The following is a 24,172-nucleotide window of genomic DNA, read 5'->3' on the forward strand; positions in this document are numbered from 1 at the left end:
TGAAGTAATGGTGGGGGGGGGGGGGGACAGCTTGGGGAATCATTCTCTCCTTTATCTTCAGTATTTTGTCATATACTATTTATCATTTCAAGTACATCAAACATCTGTTATATAGCTTTAGTGTGACCTCAAGTTTCAATATTGGGCTATTTATAGCTATTGGTGAGAGAAGCAAAGGCAGAGTTGAAAGCACAGATGAGCCTTACAGCTGCCCCTGGTGGCTGTGCTGCTTTCACTCACAGGCGTGGCCAGTGCGTAAGTGGGACTAGGGTAGTCCTGACAGTCTCTTCTGTCACATTGCCATGCTGAAGCCATGTCTCCTAAACACTGGGGACTTTGCCTTCTTATCCGCAGATGGCAATCCTATCCAGATCTAGCTTTTAAGTATAAGGGTTTTTTCTTGACAGCATGTTTCTGGATAAGTTTTCTTTTTTTTATAACCTCCCTTCCCCCAGCCCCCACATCTCTCTGTCACTTTTTTACTTCAGCTAACAGAAAACAATGTGTTTACATTTACAGGTAATCTCTAGAGTCTCACATTCTACTCTGAGGTGTACTTCTAAAGCCTGCTTTCTGTCTCACGCACTCACCGTTTACATACTTAATGACATTAATTTTTACTTGTTGCTTATTTCAATGCTCCGTTCTACCTAAATGCGATTGGCCGCCGCGGGCCAACCGTGGAGCGCGGTGCGCTGGGACCCAGGCTCCGGCCCGCGTGGCCCTGCCGGGGCAGGAAGGCCCAGCGGCGGCGCCCGGGCAGGCGGGGCAGGCGGGGCAGGCGGGGCAGGCGAGCCTGGCGGCAGCACGCGAACCTGCAGCACGTTCCCCAGCGCGTCGGTGAAGACGCAGCTGCAGCTGGAGAGCGCTGCAGCCCCGCGGTACCGGGGCATCGGGGACTGCGCCAGGCACGCGGTCGGCCGTCAGGGCCTCCTGGGCCTGGACCGCAGCCTCAGTTCCCTCCCGACGGCTCCATCCCCCAGGCGGCCGTCAGGTTCGGACCGTTTGAGTTCCTCGGCAACCACTGGACAGCATGCGCAGGCTCCAGCACGGCTGGGTCTGTGGCGATCGTGTGCCCCATGCAGACCGTCAAGGTAACGTCCTTTAAGACTAAACCTTCCCCGACCCTAAGTACACGGGTTGAGGAGATTGTGCGGGAACAAGGGCTGAAAGGGATATACGAGGGCCTTCCGGCCACTGTGCTGCAGCGAGGCTCGAACCGGCTGTCTGCTGCTTTGTCATTACCTCCCTGAGCAATTGGTATCGACGGGACAACCCTGACAAGCCCACGAAACTGCTGATCACTGGGGTCTTTGGAGCTATTGTGGGGCAGCCAGCGTCTTTAGGGACACTCCTCTGCAGGTGATCAAGACCCGGATGCAAGGCCTGGAGGTGCACAAACACTGGAAGAAGTGGGACTGCGACCTGCAGATCCTGACGAACAGGGCTTCAAGGCATTCTACAAGGGCACTGTCCCCTGCCTGGGCCGGGTCAGCATGGACGTGGCCATCGTGTTTATCATCTATAACGAAGTGGTGAAGCTGCTCAACAAAGTCTGGAACATGGATTAAGCCCAGAGAGTCAGCATGGGGACTGCTCCAGGGGCCCCAGACCACCACCCCACCCCCCGCCCTACCTCACATGATTCCAGGGCAGTCGTGCTAAAAGGCCCCCTACCCACATCCCGCAAGCTCCACGGTCTGGTCTGTCCACTGTGGCCATCAAGTCCATATGTCTTACAGTGCCATGTGTCTCCCGTGGTCTGGATGTGACACCACCATTGTGTCCTTATGTCCAGCCCTGCCCCTGGGTGTCCCTCTGGTCTGTAAATCTGTGCCCACTTGTCCATGTGCTTACTTGAGGAAGAAAAAAAAAGAAAAAATGTGATTAATCACCACATAAGGTGCTTGGGGAAAAAAGTGTAACCGTGATGTTGATCATTGTAACACGTATAAGTCAAAATATTTTTTTAGATAAAATTGTTTAAGTATTAGCAATGATGATATTATATGGGTATCATTTATTGAGTGCCTACACTATTCCAGGTATTATGATAAGTAGTTTATATAATGCAAGCAGAAAATGCATTTAATTAGTGGGCCAAGATCTGTACTATAGGCTGCCCTATTATACAGAATGACTACTTGAAATGATTCAATAATAGGAAATTATTTGAATTTGTATCTTTAAATTATAATTTGCATTTAGATAGTACTCATTCAATGATTATAGAGTGACCTAAATATTGTATACATGAAATTGAAAACAAATTTTAAAATTTGATAAAGTTCACATGGAAGTGGCAATAGATCCGCACAAAGAATGTATCTGACTATAGTAATGGATTTTCCCTGATTTATTCCTTTTATGGGGAGGTCAAATGAGCTGATTAAGCTCTGGGTGGCTCAGTGGTTAAGAAGAAGAAGTGAAAGCACCTTCTATTTTAGGGATGTGTGTGGAAGCAGAAGACTGAAAATCAAGACTGAGCAGGTCACTTGAGCTTAAGAAAATCAAGGAAAATATAGGAAAATATATCTATGTGAGTGAATATGAGAAGCAAAGCCTGTGATGGTCACTGGAAACTGGAGGGGAGAGGGCAAGGAATCTGAGCGCCAGGCAGAATAAAAGCAAGGTACAACAGAAAAAAATGTGTGAACAGTATAGCATCCTGAACAAAAGACTTGAGTGTGTTAATGGGATTTAGGATTAAAAAAGAATGGTACTCCTCCTCTTACAGAATAGAATGGGGCTACGTTTCCTAGGTTATGTAGAAATGCTTAAGACATTCTGAATGTTTATGAAATGGGAGATAGTCCCCGTGTTGGAGTCCCCAAGACTATGCCACTAGAAGACCTCAGAGGACTCAGTATATAGTCATACTCACGGCTAAGATTTATTACAGTGAAATAGTAGAAAACAATACCAGCAAAGGGAAAAGCTTCATGGGGAGAAGTCTGGAGTAAACCAGGCACAAGTTTCCGAGAGTCCTTTCCCAGTGGAGTCACAGAGGACATTCTTAATTACTCCAGCAATGGATTTGTGACAGCATGTGTGAAGTTGTTGTCAATGAGGGAAGCTCATTAGAGACTCAATGCCCAGGGTTTTTATTGGGAGTGGTCATGTAGGTATCCTCTGCCTAGCACATACCAAAATTCCAGCATTATCTGTCTACATGAAATAAAATCAGGCATTAATTTAAAATAATAAAAAGGAAAAGGTCCTACCTCCTGGAAATTCTCACACACACATACACAAACACACACACACACTCTCTGAACTCTTCAGTAAAAGGAGAAATACAACAATTAAACACAACATGTCAGAAAATTTAGAATACATCTAAAGCAGTTGTCATAATAGTAAAAATCAAAAATATATCAACTAAATATCCAATTCCCAAAGCTAGTAAACCAGTAAAAAGTAGAATAAAAAATTAATAATGTTAAAACCAAAAATTAATGAATTAAAAAAAAGAATAGTGAAATAAAATTAATTAGCAAACTAATCCTTTAAAAAATTAACAAAGAAAAACTACTGATTAAAATAAAAAGGTAGAAAGCACAAATATACATAATTGGAATTAACAATTATCACCACAGTAGAATAGAATCCTATGAGAATTTCTACCAAATTTTAAGATCAGATAAACCAAATGCTCATTAAAATATCCCAGTGCATATACAAATAAGAAAAACTTACTAATTTATTTTCTGATTTAAGTATGATATAATCAAAAAAGAAAAACATATCAATTTCACTATGAATATTTCACAAAAACTAAAAAAAAAAAAAAAAAAAAAAATTAGCAAAGATAATCCAAGAGCATATTAAAAACTAATTCATCAGACCAAGTAGAGTGTATTCCAGGAATTCTTAGTAGTTCAATATCATGAAATGGATTCATATAACCCATCAAATTAGTAGAGAAGAAAAATTATATGATTGTCTCCAAAGATACCGAAAAGGCATTAAAAAATAACTTAGTACTTGTGTATGTTTTTATAAAACTTGTAATAAAATAGGAAATAATAAATATTTCCTTAATATCAATATGCAATATATATTATATAATGATATATGTACACACACATTTCTGTCTCAAAGTCACCATCTTACTTGATGGAAAAATGAAAGGAACTTTCCTACTGAAATCACAAAGAAGACAAGGATATCAGTTGTCTTCATTATTATTGAGACTTTTGTTGTAAATGTTAGCTACTTGAATGGACAAAACAATTAGAAATATAATAATTGGAAAGGAAAGGCAAAATGATATCTAATATAGATGATATGATTAAATATCTAGAAAATCCAAAGAAACAATTTGGAAAATATAGCAGAATAAGAGAATTCCCCCATTCCATCCTTATCCTGCTCCTTTTGTGGACTTAGATGTGCTTTTGGCACTCCCAGTTACTCAAGTTCAAAATCATAGGGTCATAATAATTTTAATTTCATTTGTGCTTTCACAATGTACTTCCACTCTGTATTCTGCAGACCCCACCATTAACTAAGTGATTGCTAAGTCATGTAGATTTTGCCTCTGCAATGTCCATCCTATCAGTGTTCCTTTTTTCTGCCACTACCATAGCTTAATCTTCACATAAATTTATAAATGGCTGCCTGTTCAGTGATGCTACTCTTCTTTAATATGTAATCTCGTTTGTATAAAGTCCCAACTTCTTGACCTAGTTTTCTACAATAGGTCCTTAACTTACCTTTCCAGGCTTATTTCCACCTAATCCTTTACATATACATTGTTTAGCTGGACCAGACTACTGGCTATCCCTTAGATATTCCTGTACTTGCAGTTTCAGTATCTTTTAGAATATTCTTCCTGGACATCACCATGTGTAACAATAAGCATCTTTTCTGAGTCAACTATAATATGAATAATAATTTAGGCACTGTGTTAAATATTTTGCATACACTGCTTTGTCCACATCACCACAGATGTGATTTCTTCCTCCTTGAAGTGTACAACATGCTCTAACATCCCTTGGTAATTTACATCTGTTTTACATTTCAGATTTCTGTGTTTTTATTCTATTAACTCCACTAGATTATAAGCTTCAGGAGGGTAGAAAATGATTAGTATACATCTCTGCATCACTCACAACACAGAAGGCATTCAGTAAATAATTGCTTTATTGAATAAACTAGCTGCCCAATAAAAACTAAGATTTTGACTCAGCTAAGGATCTCTTAGTCTATAGTTTAGTTCTTAGTCTATTTATAGTTCTTAGTCTATAGTTTATCCATTTTTCATTACTTGGCTCTATTCCATTTGAGTGGGGACTTTGCCTTATTAGCGGGGACTTTGCCCATGAGGCGGGCCTTCTATGTCAGTTAAATTTCTAGGGGTCCAATGGTGTGGGGCATGTCGAGATATCTCTTCTAAGGTGAAGGATAAGTTGTTGCATCCGGCCCCTCCTACAATTAAGAAAGAGGCACAGCACCTAGTGGACCCATTTGGATTTTGGAGGCAACACATTCCTCATTTGGGTGTGTTACTCTGGCCCATCTACTGAGTGACACCAAAGGCTGCTAATTTTGAGTGGAGCCCAGGGCAGGAGAAGGCTCTAAAACAGGTCCAGGCTGCTGTGCAAGCTGCTCTGCCCCTTGTGTCATATGGTCCAGCAGATCCAATGGTTCCTGAAGTTTCAGTGGCAGATAGGGATGCGGTATGGAAACTTTGGCAGGCCCCTATAGGTGAATCACAGTGGAGACCCTTAGGATTTTGGAACAAGGCCCTGCCATCATCCTCAGATAATTACTCTCCTTTTGAGAAACAGCTCATGGCCTGCTACTGGAGAAACTGAACACTTGACTATGTGCCACCAAGTTACCATGCGACCTGAGCTGCCCATCATGAACTGGGTGTGATCTGACCCAGCAAGTCATAAGGTTGGGTGTGCACAGCAGCACTTGATCATCAAATAGTAATGGTATATATGCGATCGGGCCCAAGTAGTCCTGAAGGCACAAGTAAGTTACATGAAGAAGTTGCCCACCTGACCATGGTTTCTACTTCTGCTACACTGTCTTCTCTTCCCCTGCCTGTGCCTATGGCCTCATGCGGAGTTCCTTATGATCAGTTGACAAAAGACGATAAAGCTAGACCCTGGTTTACAGATGTTTCCTCATGATATGCAGGCACCACCTGAAAGTGGACAGCTGTGGCACTGCACCCTTTTCCTGGGACATCTCTGAAAGACAGTGGTGAGGGGAAACCTTCTCAATGGGCAGAACTTCGGGCAGTGCACTTGGTTGTGCACTTTGCTTGGAAGGAGAAATGGCCAGATGTGCAATTATATATTGATAAGTGCCAATGGTTTGGCAGGATGGTCAGGGACATGGAAAGAACATGACTGGAAAATTAGCGAGAAAGAAATTTGGGGAAAAAGTATGTGGATGGACATCTCTGAGTGGGCAGAGGATGTGAAGATATTTGTTTCTCATGTAAATGCCCACCAAAGGGTGACCTCAGCAGAGGAGGACTTTAATAATCAGGTGAGCAGAATGACCTGTTCTGTGGATACTAGTCAGCCTCTTTCTCCAGCCACCCCTGTCATCATCCAGTGCACTCATGAGCAAAGTGGCCATGGTGGCAGGGATGGAGGTTATGCATGGACTCAGAAGAAGACCAAGAGATGAAGGAAAGTATATACTATCTTAGAGACTGGTTATATGGGGCAAGCAGAATGTTGATAGAAATATGGACTGTAAAGACCATTCTAAGGAGGTCTCAGATAGAAATCAGAGGGAGTTTATTGGAGACTGGGGCAAAGATCACCCTTGCTGTGAACTGGCAAGGAACTTGGCTGCATTGTGTCCATGCCCTAGGACTTTGTGGAAGTTGGAACTTGAGAGTTGTGAACCAGAGTACTTGGCGGAAGAAATTTTTATGCTTTGGCATTAAGGAAGCTGCATGGCTACTTGCAACAGCCTACACCGAGTTATGGTGGCAAAGGCATGAAATGAAGCCAGAATTTAAAAGGGAATCAGGGTGCAAAGATTTGGAAAATTTGCAGCCTGGTCATGTGGTAGAGAAGCAGAGAGTATTTTCAGAAGAAAAACCCAATGGTGCTAAGAAGATTAGTACAAAAGAAAGATTATCAAGAGAAGGGGGAAAAGGGCCCTGAAGGCATTGCAGAAGCCTCTGGGGCCAACCTTCCATTTCAGGCCCAAAAGCCTAGGGAGATAGAATGGTCTTGGGGAACAGGCCTGAGGTGCACTCCAAAGGCTCGCTGCCCAGGGCCACCTTGGGAAGCTGCTTCCAGCACCAGCACCCCAAGTGCTTTGGCTGCTCCGGCCATGGCTAAATTGGCCCCAGGTGTGTCTGGACCCAGAGCTTTGGAAAATACAAGCCAGAATTGTTGGTGGCATCCATGTGGTGTTAAGTCTTTAGGCTCACAGAATGCCAGGGCTGTGGAGGCTTGGGAGCGTCCACCCCGATTTCAAAGGATGTATGGAAAAGTCAGGGGGACCAGGAAGAGATCTGTTGCAGCGGCAGAGTCACCGCAGATAGCCTTCGCTAGGAGCAATGCCGAGCAGAAACGTGGGGTCAGAGTTACAACAGAGAAACCCCAAAAGTGCCCTGTCTAGTGGAGCCATGGGAGTGAGACTGCCATGGAGACCCCAGACCTGTGGAGCTACCAGAGTGGAACGAGATCCTGGTAGAGCTGAAGTGTGGCCTGTGACCAGGGAAGCCATAGGAGAAGAGCTGCCCAAGGACTTGGGGACCCAACTCCCACTCCAATGTGCAGAGGAGGTAGAACATGGAGTCAAGGTATGTGATTCATCAGCCTTGAGATTTAATGCCTGCCCTGCTGGGTTTTGGACTTCTTTGGGACCTGTTACCCCTTTCTTTTGGCCAACTTCTCCCTTTTAGACTGGGAATATGTACCCTATGTTTGTACCACCATTGTATCTGGGAAGTAGATAACTTGTACTGATTTCACAGATGGGACTTTGAACTTTGGAGCTTTGAGTTAAAACAAATTAAGACTTTGGGGATGAAATGAATGTATTTGTATGTGAAAAGGACATGAGTTTGGGGAGGCTGGGGTAGAATGTAATGGATTGAGTTATGTCCCCCCCCCAACTCATTGAAGCTTGAATTGTCTCTCAAGTTTTATGTGTTAGATACTTAGCCCCCATTGTGACTGTTAAGAGGGTAGGAAATCCTATGACCGTAATCAAAAGATGGAGCCCTGAAGGGGTGATTGGATTATAGGACCAAGCAGTAGTGAATGGATTAAAAATGGTGGTCAGGGGCATGGTTCTGAGGACTTTAAAAGAAGAGAAGAGTCTGTCTTGCTCTTTCTCTGGTCTCTCTGCTTCCACCATCTTGCAATGTAAAAGCCCTGGGTCACTGTCACCACCCCCAGATGGACTTTGGACTTCCCTGCCTCAGAAAATGTAAGCGATAAATTTCATTTTCTTTATAAATTATCCAGTTCCAAGTATTTTGTTATAGCAACACAAAACAGATTAGCACACTACCCAAATCTATCTACAGATTCAATACAATCCTCATCAAAATATCAATGACATTCTTCACAAAAATAGAAAAAACAATCTTAACATTAATGCTGCAGACTGGATGCTCCCCTCCCAACTTCATTGAGGCTTAATTCCCACCTTTAACTGTTGAGGGTGGGAAATCCTATTATGATAATCGAAAGGTGGGGCCTTGAAGAGGTGATTAGTTTGTAGGACCATGCCATGGTGAATGGATTAATAATGGTGGTAATGGGTATGGTTCTGAGGGCTTTAAAAAGGACAGTGCATGAGAAGTTATCTCTCTCTGCTCTCTTAGCTTCCACCATCTTGCACTGAGAGACCCCTGGGTCACTCTTACCACCAGCAGATGGACTTTGGACTTCCTATTCTCAGAAACTGTAAGCAATAAATTTCATTTTCTTTATAAAATGCCCAATTCCATGTATTTTATTATAAGCAACAGAAATGGACTAATACAATTAATATGGAAAAACAAAAGACCCTGAATAGCCAAAGCAATTCTGAGCAAAAAATAAATAAATAAATAAAGTTGGAATAACAGTACCTGACTTCAAATTATACGACAAAGCTATAGTAACCAAATCAACATGGTACTGGCATAAAAACAGACACTCAGACCAGGGGAATTGAATAGAGAACCTTGAAATCAGCCCACAAAGTTACAGCCAACTGATCTTCAACAAAGGCACCAAGAGCATACACTGGGGAAAAGATTGCCTGTTCAATAAATGGTGCTGGGAAAACTGGAAAAACATACGTAGAAGAATGAAACTAATCCTGCACCTCTCACCATACACCAAAATCAACTCAAAATGGATCAAAGACTTATATATAAGATCTGAAACTATAAAATGCCTAAAAGAAAACATAGAGGAAACACTTCAGGAAGTAGGACAGGGCAAAGACTTTATGACTATGACCCCAAAAGCACAGGCAACAAAGAAAAAAAAATGGAATTATATCAAACTGAAAAGCTTCTGCACAACAAAAGAAACAATTAACAGAGCAAAAATATAATCTACAGAGTGGGAAAAAATATTTGCAAACTATGTATCCAATAAAGGATTAATATCCAGAACATACAAGGAACTCAAACAACTTAGTAAAATAAATAAATAAATAAATAAATAAATAACCTGATTTAAAAATGGGCAAATGAGCTGCACAGGCATTTCTCAAAGCAAGATATACAAATGGCGAAAAGACACATGAAAAAATGTTCAACATCACTCAGCATTAAGGAAATGCATATCAAAACCACATTGATATATCATCTCACCCCAGTTAGACTAGCTATTATCAGAAAGACAGAATAACCAATCCTAGCAAGGATACAGAGAAAGGGGAACATTCCTGCACTGTTGGTGGGGCTGTAAATTGGTGCAGCAGCCATTATGGAAAACAGTATGGAGATTCCTCAAACAACTGCAGATAGAACTGCTATACCATCTAGCAATTCCACTGCTGGGTATGTACTCAAAGGAATGGGAAATTATTATGTCAAAGGGATACTTGCTTTACAATAGCCAAGAGTTGGAACCAACCTAAACGACCATTGTCGGACAACTGGATAAGGAAAATGTGGTACATATACACAATGAAATATTTACTCTGCCATAAGAAAGAATGAAATGTTGCTATTAGCAGCAACGTGGATGAACTTAGAGAAAATCATGTTAAGTTAAATAAGTCAGGCACAGAAAGAGATACCGCAGGTCCTCACTCATCAGTGGGATCTAAAAAATAAACAAATGAATTTAGAAAAGAAAGATACGACAATCACAATAATATGTTGATCATTCATAAGGAGAGAGCAGAACTGAGGTTACCAGAGGTGGGAAAGGGGGAGGGCTGTAAGGGAGGAGTAAGTTAAGGGACACCACAGACAATTACATTATATAATGTTGAATAGACTAATCATCCTGATTTGAACATTACATATTTACCCAGGTATTGATATTCAACTCTGTTCCCTCCAGATATGTACAATCAACTATGTTAAAATAAAAAATAAAATTAAAAAAATTAATGATGATCAAACCCTCCACCCCCCAAAAAACAAAAAAAAACCCCGCAGTCCCAGACAGTTAACTGAAGAAGCCAGAAAGAAAAGTGGGTGACTGGTACTTTTTCCTCTAAACCAAAGGGCCAGAGGAGGGGAAGCGAGTATGGGAGGGGGCGGTGCTCCGCGACAAACCCCGCCCTTCCCTTGCTCGTCGCTGATTGGTGGCGGCGTTAGGCCGCGAAAGGAGGGGCGGGCCCGCGGCTGAGTTGCTCCCTCTTGGCGCGGTACCGCCCGTCCAGTGGGTGTGTCCCGGGAGGCGCGTGCGCGCGCGCTCGCGTCGGAGGACCGGAAAGGAGGCGGGGCTCTGGCGGCGCGCTCCCGGAACGCGCGCACCGCAGGCGGCGCGGGTCGCAGGGAAGCGGTCCGCCGCCTGAAGGGGAGCCGGAGTGTGCGTGAGGAGGCAGGGCACGTGAAAGGTTGTCGCGATGAACACGGTGCTGTCGCGGGCGAACTCGCTGTTCGCCTTCTCACTGAGCGTGATGGCGGCGCTAACCTTCGGCTGCTTCATCACCACCGCCTTCAAAGACAGGAGCGTCCCGGTGCGGCTGCACGTCTCGCGGATCATGCTGTGAGTGCGGCCGAGGCCCGGCCAGCGGGGCAGGGCTCCTGGACCCGGTCGTGCTGGGGGCCGAAGCCGGGCCATTGCCCCCGGGCTGCCGGCTGGACGTCCGCGCTCCCCCCGGGTCCTCCTTTCTGAGCGGCCGTTCGTCCCGCAGGGCAGACGGACATCGGGGCTGGACTTTGCGGGCTTTTCCGGCTTCCCCTCGGAATGTTCACCCTCCACCTAAATTCCCGGGCTTGCTGTTACGTTTTTAATTTTGAGCGTTCCTCCGGTCGGTGGGTCCGCTGGCTTCCTGTTCCTCCTTTCCTCCGCCCACGCCGGGCCAATGAGGGAGCAACACAACAGCTCACCCGGGGCCGCCGCCCGCGCCTCCGCGGCACCGAACCCCGGGCCCGCCTGGCCGCCGCCGCCTCGCTCTGGGGTAGGCTGTGGTGGGTCTGCTCAGCAGCTCTGTTATGCCTGAGGCTAAAGGAGGGCACTGCCTTTGTGCCATTTATCACTAGAGTTTGTCCTTTTTGACATTCACGTCACAGTTTTTGTCTTTCCACCTTCAGAAGGCGGTAAATACTCGCAGCTGCTTTGATATTGGCAAGACATGTTCGGATGCACTGAGAATTAATCATCTTAGCCGTCTGATACAGCGGTCTTTTGGATTTTTGTTTTTAGACCTAACCGTTTGAATAAATCTGTAAAAATGCCAACAATAGAATTTCGGAGGGACAATGCCATTTCTCTCTTGCCTATTTTTCTGTTTGATTTTTATTCTCTAGCACTTTGATGCGTAGCATTTTTTTCTTCTGATTCTCATACCCTTTTGTTGTCTTTTTGTCTTCCAACAAATTCTCTCTTGTTCTTCGACCTCAGTTTACTTTCTTTGTCAGAATCGCCAACAAACTAATAGCGTCCCCCCACCCCCCACCCCCCCCTTTTTTTCTGTATTGATGTTCGTTTTAGATACTGTTTGAGATTCGAATAGACCGGGGTGGAAATCAGCACTGCTACTGTCAGCTCTGTGAGGGTTAAACACTCATCAAATGTTAGCTGTTGTTCTCTTGAGCAAGTTTCTTAACCATTATGGGCCTTAGTTTCCTTTTGCTTAGGATGGAAGTAATACCTAACTGGTAGGCTTGCTGTGAAAGTTATTTGCGATAATTGTGAAAATACATAGTGGATCTGACGTATAGTAAGCATTCAATAAATAGCAGTTGTTTGTCATCTTAGTTTTCCCCACCACCTTGTAGTCATGTGTAACTCTCTTCTACCCATTCTACAAAATTGCTTTACAGCAGATATTTACAGTTCCTTTTAGCGGTTTTTATCTCTTTCTGGGTTTTGTTAGGTATTAAGGTATATGAAAGTAGCTGAAGAACTTCTTTTAGATGGGATTAGAATGCTTATTATGTTTGCATACTTGTGGGTTCTCAGATTTTTACTTGTTTGTGGAACTGCTGTTTCACCTATGCACACAACTAGATTCTATCTTTCACTTTACGTAAGGAATTATGTGAATTCTGTATGTTGTTATGTTTGAAGGATGGTAAAACTTTTATCTTTACTTCCAGAAAAAATGTAGAAGACTTCACTGGACCTAGAGAAAGAAGTGATCTGGGATTCATTACATTTGATGTAACTGCTGATATCCTTTAAGAAAATATTTCATTGCTTTTTCTATAGTTTTACAGTGAAATACATATTGTTTAGTGATTTGAGGGGCAGTGAATATGACTATTCCATTAAATCAGACAAACTTTGGAAATTCTAGTAGATTGTTGTGTTAATACCACCTCATTCACACTTTGAGAAAACCATAGATTCATGAGTTAGTTGTGTGAATGTACTTTAAATTCTTCACAGAAACTTTAAATTGATCAAATGCTACACAAGACTGTTTGAATCTGTATTTTGGAAAGAATAAATAAAATTCGATCATTTGGATTAAAGAAAGAAAAATGTTACAGTGCTCAGCCTGCCTAGAAATATTTCATATGCAGTCCTAAAGAATATACCCATGTTCTATGACAGCAGAGAGAAGCATGTGTTTAAAAAGTGAATTCCATCTATTAACGGTTTGAAAACCCATATCAAAATGGTTACTGGTTAAAAACCATATTAGCATTTTGCTGTTATGGTTCTTTTTATAAGAACTTTGTAATAGAAGTTGGAAAAATCTTAAGTAAAAGAGTTGCCTTAATGGGGATAATTTAAATATTTTTTCTTTATCTTGAGTTTCCTTTTGACAACTCATCGATTTGGCTAGTTTAGTCGTGTTTAGGGTCTTAGTTTAATATCTTGACAGTGTTGTTCTCTGCCACCTCTAGCCTGATCTCACCTACCTTTTTAAGACACCATGATTAGGGCCGGCCCGTGGCTCACTCAGTAGAGTGCGGTGCTGATAACACCAAGGCCACAGGTTCGGATCCTATATAGGGATGGCCGGTTTGCTCACTGGCTGAGCGTGGTGCTGACAACACCAAGCCAAGGGTTGAGATCCCCTTACCGGTCATCTTTTAAAAAAAAATAAAATAAAAAAAAAAAAAAATAAGACACCATGATTAAAAATGGTTATGTAGGTTGAATAGTCTGAACTTGTGTAAAACAACTGTCTGAATAGTTGAAGCAGATCATATATGTGGTATGACCTGATGTGTCTCTCTACTACCATGGAATTACTTTTAATTTTTTAGAAATCAATTGTTGGATTTATAAATAGACTAGGAATTAGTTCTATAGGCACCCTTTCAGAAAATAGATTGTACTATCAGAAAAGTCTTATGCTAAACTTTGTATGTGTACTTTTAAGTCTTCATGTCATTTTTAAAAATTTAAGAAATTTAGATCTAGTGTGAGAATAGTAATTTTGTGTATCTAGAGAATTATAGTGAAATTTCCTGATAGCTGAACTACTGTATTATATATTATCAATCTCATTATTTGTAGTTTTTTCAGATTTTCTTAATGCCGCTGCTAATACTTAAAATTGTACCTGTTCTTGTAAAGAGCTGTCCTAGACTTCTCAATTCTAAACAAGTGATTCTTAGTGGCTACCCATTCTTAAAAGTGGAATGTAGCAATGTGTTGCTATCAGTTTGTAAGCACAAGTAATAAAATGACTTAGCAGTAAACACGTATAGTAAAATGGCTTAGAAGTTTACATATAATATATCCAAATATTAACGGCTCATTTTTCAATAGTGGCACCAGTTTTGTATCTAATTCTGGTGAGTTTCCCCACCCCTTGCTGAATGGAGCTATGTATTGGTGTTGAGCTGCATCTTACCAGAGCACTTCATATATTGAGACATTTTGATCTCTCGGCATGAGACCAAAAGCAACATGCATAATTTATTTTACTTGGTTAATTACTTGAGCCTTGTTCATGTTAGTGTACTGTTAAATTTAAATAGTGGTGTTTGATTATGCTTTAGGGCTCCAGCAGAATCTTATGTGCTTGAAATATTAAGTCCTCTTTCTTTTGGACTTACTGAGTTGATTTTACCGAAAACTAAATTTTGGATTCCATCGTTATTTTCTTATTAATCAAAGTATCTCAACTAGTAATGCTTGGAGGAGTAGGAGAGGATAATCTCAAACTCGTTTTTTTGGTTTTGGAATTGGCTGGATTTTACAGTGTATATATCTTATGTTTGTTTTTATTAAATTAGTGGCTCAGTATGTTTGTGGGCCATCTCTTCTTTTTTCTATTTTAGTATTAATATCGCTATGAATAATTAATCTAAGAATAACTGAGTTCTGTTTAAAAGTAGTATACTGCTGTATGATTTATATATTCCTTAATTTGTTTACATCTAGAGAATATATTTGATTGGAATGTTAAACAATTGTTTCTTTATTTATCAGCAGAATATTCAACAAAAAATAATGTAAGTATATGTATTTATATTTTAATAGCTGTTTAAAATCTTATTCTTTATGAAATATACATTTTATGTATTCCAAATATGTGACTTGAGTAGCCTAGTAAAAAATCACAAGCCTATGAAGAGATGGCTCTATTAAGAAAACTTTTATCACCTTTGGTAGCCTCTCTGTCTTTTATTTCTGTCTGTTCTGTAGCTGTCCAGCATTGTGGTCTCCAGAATGGGGTGCATGCAAAGTAATCCATAGGTATGTAAGCAAAACAATTAAGAGCTTCTTCACTTTGAGCATTTTGCAAAATATTGCAGTATATGCAGTATTTAGGTACTGATTTTAAACAGTCATCACAAAATGGAAAAATGGCTTAAAAAGATTCCTGCAAAGAAATCACACATTGAAGATAGTGCTAATGGTCCAAGCATATGATAACAATAGGAAAATAACAGTTCTAAGAAATATTAAAGGATTAAAAAAAAACCCCCAAAATAACCTGAGTAGATCAAATAAAAAGTTGGCTGGAAAAGTCAACATTAGTCAAAAAGACTATTCAAAGTGGAAATTTACATTCACTATCGATGGTATTAACTAATAATAATAGTACATGCGTATTATGTATATAATTTATAAATAAAGACGCATATTTTGGGGGTTTGTGCTCAGAATAATTTGTGATCAAACCTCCTGGAGACCACTTTGAATGGTCAGATCAGAAAGGATGTTGCTGAACTGCGCGTTACCTAGGGAATGGGGAGGCAGTATTGCTGCTCACCTGTGTGCTCTTTAAGCTAAAATATTCTTTCTCCCCAGCTATAATTAGAGAGCTACATGGCAGTGTGTTTGAATCAACAAAATTTGAGATCTGTGTTAAAACTCTCATTATGAAGATACGTAATCAAGAGCTATAAAGATTGTTAAAAATTTTTGAATCTTCTGAGATTATTTGAAAATCCGTCTTAGTACCAAATATTTATAATTTTCATTTTTTTTAATACATGGCACAAGCAGTTTTGGTAGTCTTATCAAGCCGTGTATCTACAGTTAATATCTCTACCTATTGAGAATGATTTTTCTTTGTTTTGGAGTTATATGGGATTCATCAATTTGAATACTTGAACTAGTCTTTTTAATCATAAATTATAGTTTATAATAAATTCTATAATTAAAAGCTGTTAAACTATTAGATTAAAACTTATTAAAACTATTAGTTTATGATTGAAAGCTGTTAATTAGTCTAGTCTGATTAAGAGCTTTTGTTGCAGGTAGGGTAAGAGTTATTTATATAGAGTATTGCTAAAACAAATCTTAAGTTTTATTTCAGTATTGATATTGAAGGTATAAAGTGATAGACTTAAAACATAAAAATGAAATACGTGGAATTAAAATGTGCTTAAATGTTTTTACCTTAGTTATTCTTATGTTTGTCATTAATATAGCCTGGAAATAATTTGTAGTTAAAGGTGGGTTTACCTTCTTTTTTTAACTTGAACTGTATTTGTTTCAAAGGGATGACACATTTGGTGTTATCTATTCAATGGTTTGATTAACTGGAATTTTTAGCACTTCAATTCATTGTACATTTATTTTGAACATATATTTAATGCCAGGTATTTTGTTAGGCACTAGGAATATTGGGATAAGTTTTGATTTTTGCGCTTCAGAATAAATAAAATATTAAAAGAAACCAAAGCAAAAGCTATTCTCAAATATAAGAGTAACAACTATAAATACACATATTCTACAAATTTCAACAAATTATTGAAATAAATGTCACCTTTTTAATGATGGGTATACCTAAATTATAGTTATAATTCTGGTTTATCCCAGCATAACTAGCAAATTAATGGTAATTTGGAATTTGCCAAGTGATTGCTTTGGTGAATAATAGATCTATATAAAAAGATATTCACTTCAACATATCTTTGATTCTGTGTTCTTCAGTCTTAATGTTTCTGTTTAATGTTAGAGAGAGGCTTTAAACTGTCTTTTAGAAATAACTGTTCCACATTTCTTTTTAGTTAATATAGTCATCACACACTGAGCAGTTGACTCAGAAGCTAATTGATGATAGGTTAATGAGAACGAATTCCTTGGGATTTAGTAGCAGTCATAAATGTGTTTTCTTTCCATTTCACACCACTAATTTTCCAGATGGAACTTGTTGGAAAAGTGGCTTAAAAGAATTGTCTGACTTTTAGAACCTTGCCATGATAAAACAGTGATGCACACATCTGTATTTTTAATTTAAAGGGAAAAAATATCTTTAAAAAGCTTCATTTTGTTAGGAATTCCTTGATAATTTAAAATCTTGGAGATTAGGGATCAGTTCTCTCTTTTCCTGGCACCATCCATGGTCTACGTTGAGCTGGAGGGTATCAGAAATTTTACAGGGAAGTGATTTAAAAGAATACTTTCTTACAGGGATTCTAATCCCTTCATTCCTCCCAGGGCTTCACTTTTTGGAGAGTATATAGATCTACAGTCTTGTATTAAGCTATGAGGGCCCTAAGTAATACAGATGACTTAGCAAAAGGAATGATTTCCTTTAGGGGAATATTCTCTCCATGAAAAGTTTGTCCCCTTCTTATATCTATCTGTCTACTTGCTATTGTTTTGTATATTTTAAGATTTTAGCAAGTTCTTTAAAGTTGGATTCATTAATATGTCAAACAATTTGCTTACTAATACTTTTAATTTGAAATAAGATGCTATGTCTGATGAGTTACCTAATTAATTTTTATTTTAATTTAGGCTCTGAACCAAGTTGTCCTTTGGGACAAGATTGTTCTGAGAGGTGATAATCCGAAGCTGCTGTTGAAAGATATGAAAACAAAATATTTTTTTTTTGATGATGGAAATGGTCTCAAGTGAGCAATTCTTTCTCATTTTTACATTTAATAAGATGTGAAAGGGAAAGAAAGATGTAATGTATTTTTATTTTAAAGAAAAATATTAGAGGATAAAAAGAGGAAAATTGGGAGAGAAGTATGGTATTTATGTGGATGTGAACTGGAACATTGGGTAGATATACAAATCGGGATCAAGATAAGTAATCAGTTCTCTTACAGTATATGAAATGTAATAAAGGCCTACAGTGTGCAGGTTAAGGGAGTATGGCCTTGCCCATATGTGTTATGGCTGTGATTATCTAATTAAAGGGCTCCTTTCTGAACGTAGGTCAGGGAAGCCTTAATGAGGAAGCATTGCTTTGGGTCTAGGAGTTGATACTGAAGTTTCTAGTATTGGTTCTCTTAGCTTCATTTTTCTAAACTTTGTTTACCCTTCTGTAAAATGAGGGAATGAGAATGATTGATTTCTCAGGTCATTTTTACCTCTTAAGTTCTATGAGTAAACATTGGAAAGGATTTTAGAAGAGATTTGACCAAACTGAACCTCTGTATTTGCAGATGAAAATTTCAGACCATGAGAGATTTTGATTTGTTCAGGTTTGCCCATCTAGGTAATAACAGAATTAGGTTTCAAGTCATTGTCTTCTGATTCCTAGCTCCAGTCTCTTTTTACATTCATTGTATTTTACTCATTTAAGCTTTTTGGCAACTGTAAGTGAATTAAGGTTAGTTAGTATGGGATATTGCTGATATCTTCCAGCATTGTTCTTGCATTTTGCATTTCAAATGACATGAGAAAATAGTTCTGTTTGCAGATTAGGATTATTATTAAGAATAGCTAGTTACAAATAAAGTATTTGACATCTTAGTGCTTGATTTAAAATGGCTTTTTTTTTTTTTTTTTTTTTTTTGAACTCCAAGCATTTCTATTAACTTCTGTTTATTATATCTTTTTATAGGGGAAACAGAAATGTCACTTTGACCCTATCTTGGAATGTCGTACCAAATGCTGGAATTCTACCTCTTGTGACAGGATCAGGACACGTATCTGTCCCATTTCCAGATACATATGAAATAACGAAGAGTTATTAAATTATTCTGAATTTGAAACGACATATTTTTATACTTAATGAATTGTATCTCACTTATCTCTTCCCTTGCATCTTCGTTTGTTTTTGGTTGTTACCTTTTGGGGGAAAGGGGGTGGTGTATAAGACTAAAATCAAAAGGCATATTTGAAGGGAAAGGTTAATGGGCTACTAAATTTAACTTTACAAACACAGGCCACCAGAGTGGAGTATTATCTTATAAGAATAAGACAACTACATAATTAGGATTTGTAAAAAAGAGGTATTTGAAGTATTCCCTGTATTTCCATTATTCTTTATGGAATATAAAACGAGCATGATAGGTAGTTAAAACTTTCAGGTGCCTGTAGAGTCATAAGAACTCTGTTTTATGCCTTGCATTCATGCAAGTTCACATTGGATGTGATTTAGAAGTAGGCATTCTCTTTTATCTTTTTTAGGGTATGGCTGATTACTGGAAAAATTCACATAGCTATTTGTTAGAAGCCTGGTTTACCAAAAAGTCAAAAGTCATGGAATTTTATTCCGTTTGTCTTAGGATGCCCATAATGCTTATTTTTTCTTACAGGTGACTAGCAACTTTCTCCACTTAAAGACTAAATACCTCTTTACATGTTATAAAACATTCTGACTCATTTTAAAGTCTCTTCAGTCAACCAAATGTGTGTCTTTCAGTGATTTCTCTAAAAATGTTCCTTTGTGTTATATCTTTGTATAATTTTTTAGGATTGACCTAGAATGTTGAAAATGTTTGCATGGTTTACCCTCTGAGTTAAGTTTGTTCTAGTGAACATGCCTCGTACCACTAAGGGGTAATTATTTACAATTTTTCTTAGGTCCACATTTTAACAATTATTGGTATAATAATCAATGTCTCTGGTGTGTCTTTCCATTTACAAAGCACTCTCACATATTTTATTGTATGTTATCCTCAATAATCTAATGAGGTAAGTAGTGCCAAGTGTTAGCTTTTTGCAGATAAAGAAACTGAAACCCAGAGGTTTATTGAATTGCTTCAAGGTTAGCTAGCTAGCGAGGAATGGAATTAAAACTTGAACTCAGATCTTCTGATTCTCTAAGCTTATCTTTTCTTTCATACCTCAGATTACCATCTAATCAGATATCATTAAAACTTTTCATTGTATTTTTTGTTACTCTGGACACCCTTTTCATCACTCCTGGAAGAGGTTTCCCATCCTGTAGGGAATTGACTAATTTTCCAACAGTTAGAAACATATGGAGATAATCTTACTTCATTCTTCGTATAAATTCATTTGGCTTATATTAAAAATGTAAGAAAATTTAAATATATGTAAAAATAAGAAATACATAATACATGATTGAATGTATGATCATATTTCTCATATTTTTTTTCTGCAGTGGGCAATTGAACATCCTCAAAGGTAGCAGCTGCAGATCAATTACCCTTAAAAGCAAGACCAAACACTGTAGATAACACAGCAGTAACCAAAAAAAGGGCTAATATTTTCTAAGAATAGTTTAATAACTAACATTTGTTATATTTACCTCATATGAGAATACATTACTATTTAATTATATTAATTTTAACAGCTATTGTATGTAGGTATACAGTTCACGTAAAAGCATGTAGGTATGAGTTTTTCAAACAAGTAGAAAAGTCACAGGTTTAGTGTCATGAGTACTAGACTGGGTTTGACTTTTTCATTAAACTTTTCCAGGTCTCAGTTTCTTTATCAGTAAAATGACAGAGTTGGACTAGTTAACTTAAATGGTGGCCCTTTTACACCACACAAGTCTATAAAATTTGTTTTACCTGTTTAGCAAAAAGATTGAACAGAACAGCTGTTTATTTTTATTTCTTTAGTAATATGAAGAAAGAAGATGATTGGAAGACTAGCTCATAATTCTTGTTGTTCTGACTTTTTTTCTGTTAGATTTTACACCTAGAAAATTTAACTTCACTTACTGTACTTTGTGCAAATACTAGACATGTCTAGGTGTCAAAGCTTAAAAATCGGGTATGTTCTCATTAAGGAAGGCCTACACAGTAGACCTGTAGTCTCAACCAGAGCTGGATACTGGTTTAACAGCTCATTATACTTCTATGATGAATGGATCTGTTAGTGTGGTAGAGGTTAATGTTGAAATTTACTTGAGTTACAATTAGTTTATTTGACAAGCCTATGTTTTTGGAGCTTGGTGAGGAAAGAAGTAGAACGGCTCAACTAGCACAGTGGATAGTTTTTTGTTTTTACTTAATTAAGGGAAACTGCTCAGGACAAGAGTGCTCCAACATGGAATAAGGAACCTTTGTCTCAGGAACTCATTTTTGGGTGTGCACAGTTTTAGTAGTTTACTATAATTCTACATTTTAAAAAATAGACCTGTGTGCAGTTTGATAACCATATTGTCTACCTTAGTTTCAGTATTTTAAAGAAGTCTCCTAAAATCTCCACAAAGACACAAGGCTTCAGACTTATAAAAACCTAAGTATGATTAGAAATGTCTTAGCCCAGAGATGATTCTGAGAAAAGATAATAATTGCAGAATACTTATTTAAAGTAATTATGATTAAAAATGAATTACTTTTTAAAAGTGTAATGCTCACATACCCTTTTCTCTAGCAGTTTAATGAAGACAAACAGCTATATCAGTGTTTTTTATTCCCCTAGTTGATTACATTTGGTTTCTTTATGCTAAAAGAAAATAACAAACTTCAGAAATTCCTAAAGGTATAATAAGCATATGGGTTATTTTGAATTTCTTTTCCTAGAATTATTTTATAGTTCTCTTGTGGGTCTGGCCAGCTAGTTAATAGCACTGGCTTTAAGATGATAATGGACATTTTTTACTATTTTCTATCTAAAGCTTAGTGATCTAAAGCTTTGGATCTTTTGAGTATAGGTTAATGGAGTTGTTTTTTTATAATACTTTGAATGGACATGAAATGGATTTATGGGAGAGAAAACATAAGCTGTGAACTTTGGTAGTAAACAAACATTTATCCATTTCAAAAGCTTTCCTTTTAGTAGAGCCAGTATACATTACATATGACTGCCAGTGGTTTGAAGAGATCTGTTTCAAAAAGTTGTTGCATGTTTTTGATACAATTTGGGAAATTGTTTACTTCACAAAGACAGATTCATAAGAAAATTCATGAAAATACTGATTAAATAGGTGAAGTTTTTTCTTAATTGCAATAAATATTCAGAATTTTTTTCTAAGGAAAATCAATTTTGTTTATGAGTAAAAGTATGCATTTTGAAAGACTTTTAGATGTATCCTTTTTATGTGAAGCTGCTGAATTGAAAGTGAATGGAAGAAACCAAGTCTAGTAAACTTAAGAAGTTTCTTTCTTTTGAGGGGTCAGAGGTGGGGGGAAGTTAATTATACCTAATATATTTTCTCTAGAGACTGTATGCTCCTATACTAGATTGTAAGCTCTTTGAGGGCAGTCTGTCAGATTTCTCTTTTGTATGTTTCCCAGAGCCTAGCATAGTGCCTTGCACATAATAGGCCCCCAATAAATATTGATGATGAATGACAACATATTTGTAATGTGACCAGACCATGGGGACTGTTTGTAATTAATATTCTCCTCCTTTGTAAGTCCTGCTTTTTTCATTCTTGAGCTTCTGGTGACATTAAGTCTGACTTTCTTCCTCTTCCCTTTCAAGCTCAATTGGACTGTCCAGTAAAGGTAAATGCTGTTCTTGTTGTAGTTACTATGACCTCTGTTGTCCCAGGCTTTAGATAAGAGCTAAATTATAGTGGCTAGTGGTAAGATTGATATCTAAATTGCTTTATTTACTGGAACACTGGAACATAGACCTGACTCTTAAATCTCAAGATGCATGTTGAAGTATAGCTCAGGAAGAAATGGGTTAAATGATACTGCTGACTCTGAAAGCCCAGTGTATTTGCTGAGCCTCTACCAGCTTCTTGGGCATATCTGCTGGTTTGGCTTACTGCTGCCGCACATCTAGACACATGTGCCACACATCATCAGACTGTACTGAGCCTGCTGAGTTGAGGAAATTCTATTCTTCCTCTCATTTCTCTCAGAAGACATGAGTTTCTCAAAGGGCGCATTTACCAGTGATTTCAGACAACCAAAGCAACAGAAATACTCCCTCAAAAGAATAGAAAAATTAACGAATTTAGAGGGTAAGTTTTTTTAACCTAAGTTTATTCTATCAGGAATGATATAAGAGGTCAGCTAGCTTTTGCTTTAGTTTTTGTTTTCTCCCAACCTGTGAAACCCTATGCCAGAACTTTAGTCCTTAGATGTTTTTGCTCACAGTCCTTTATCCTTTTCACCTCTCCAGGTGAAGTGTTAATGCAAGAATTCTGGGTCCGTAGACTTGCCTGATGAGTTATCGCTGCCGACAGAAAACATCAATAGGCATGCCTATATATCCTAATGATGCTCAAGGAGCTTTAAAGCATCCCTTTTTCCTGTGCATAGTTGATACACATCCCACTTATAAATCTCTTGAGAATAGTTGTTAATAGGCATCTGGGAGTTGAAAAGTAAAGGGGCTAAGGAGTATGTATTTGAGACAAAAGAGCCTCTGCTTCTTTCTTCTAAAGGCTACCATTTCTGTGCCCCTAAGCCCCACTTCCTTGCTTGCCAAGGGCTTAGAATGGTTGCAACCTCCCTGGTAAACAAATGAGTACGAAGGCGGAGAAAGAATCTAATGGCTGTGGGTGGAGAGGAGGAGGGTTTGAGATGCACTGAGGGATCTGAAAGTCATCTTAAACTTAGAGGGAATTGGATCCTATTTGAAGTCTTCCCAATGTTGTGTGGGTATCTCGGATTTATTTGAGAAGTCTGGGGCTTGTCCCACTGCTGCAGCCTCTGCTGCTGCTTTAAGACTCCCTTAAATGCTCTTAATACTCTGTGTATGCAGAGATAACCAAGGACTGTTAACAGTCCAATTGGGAATCATACTTTTTATTTAAAGTTTACAAATGCCCTTTTGTAAGGAGAGACAGATTGCTACCTGACTTTGCTCTCAGCTCAACATTTGAGAGCCCAGTGAAATTACTCTGTATTGTTAAAATAACAATAAGTGCTATAATACATAACATCAAAATTTCAGTAGTTCAAGAAAACAAAAGTATTTCTTGCTCCTGTAAGGAACCGATATAGGTGTTAAGGCAGCTTTCCACATGGTGTGACCAAAGGACCCAGGTGCCTTCTGTCTTCTATCTTATGACT

The 24,172-nt window shown here is 38.6% G+C and overlaps 1 protein-coding gene and 1 pseudogene across 1 annotated transcript; both read left to right on the forward strand.

The window, feature by feature from the left end:
* Nucleotides 1-654: 654 nt before the first annotated feature.
* LOC134361709 (tricarboxylate transport protein, mitochondrial-like) lies at nt 655-1,571 on the forward strand (annotated as a pseudogene).
* A 9,262-nt stretch (nt 1,572-10,833) lies between these two features.
* Nucleotides 10,834-22,495, forward strand: SPCS3 (signal peptidase complex subunit 3). The gene is made up of 5 exons (XM_063076797.1): nt 10,834-11,162; nt 12,719-12,792; nt 14,961-15,037; nt 17,781-17,896; nt 18,838-22,495. Exons 1-5 carry the CDS (start codon nt 11,020-11,022, stop codon nt 18,968-18,970), a joined length of 543 nt encoding a protein of 180 aa, XP_062932867.1. The 5' UTR covers nt 10,834-11,019; the 3' UTR covers nt 18,971-22,495.
* The last annotated feature ends 1,677 nt before the right edge of the window (nt 22,496-24,172 follow it).

The sequence above is a fragment of the Cynocephalus volans genome, chromosome 13 (assembly GCF_027409185.1).
Source record: "Cynocephalus volans isolate mCynVol1 chromosome 13, mCynVol1.pri, whole genome shotgun sequence".
In the NCBI taxonomy this organism is placed as follows: Eukaryota; Metazoa; Chordata; class Mammalia; order Dermoptera; family Cynocephalidae; genus Cynocephalus; species Cynocephalus volans.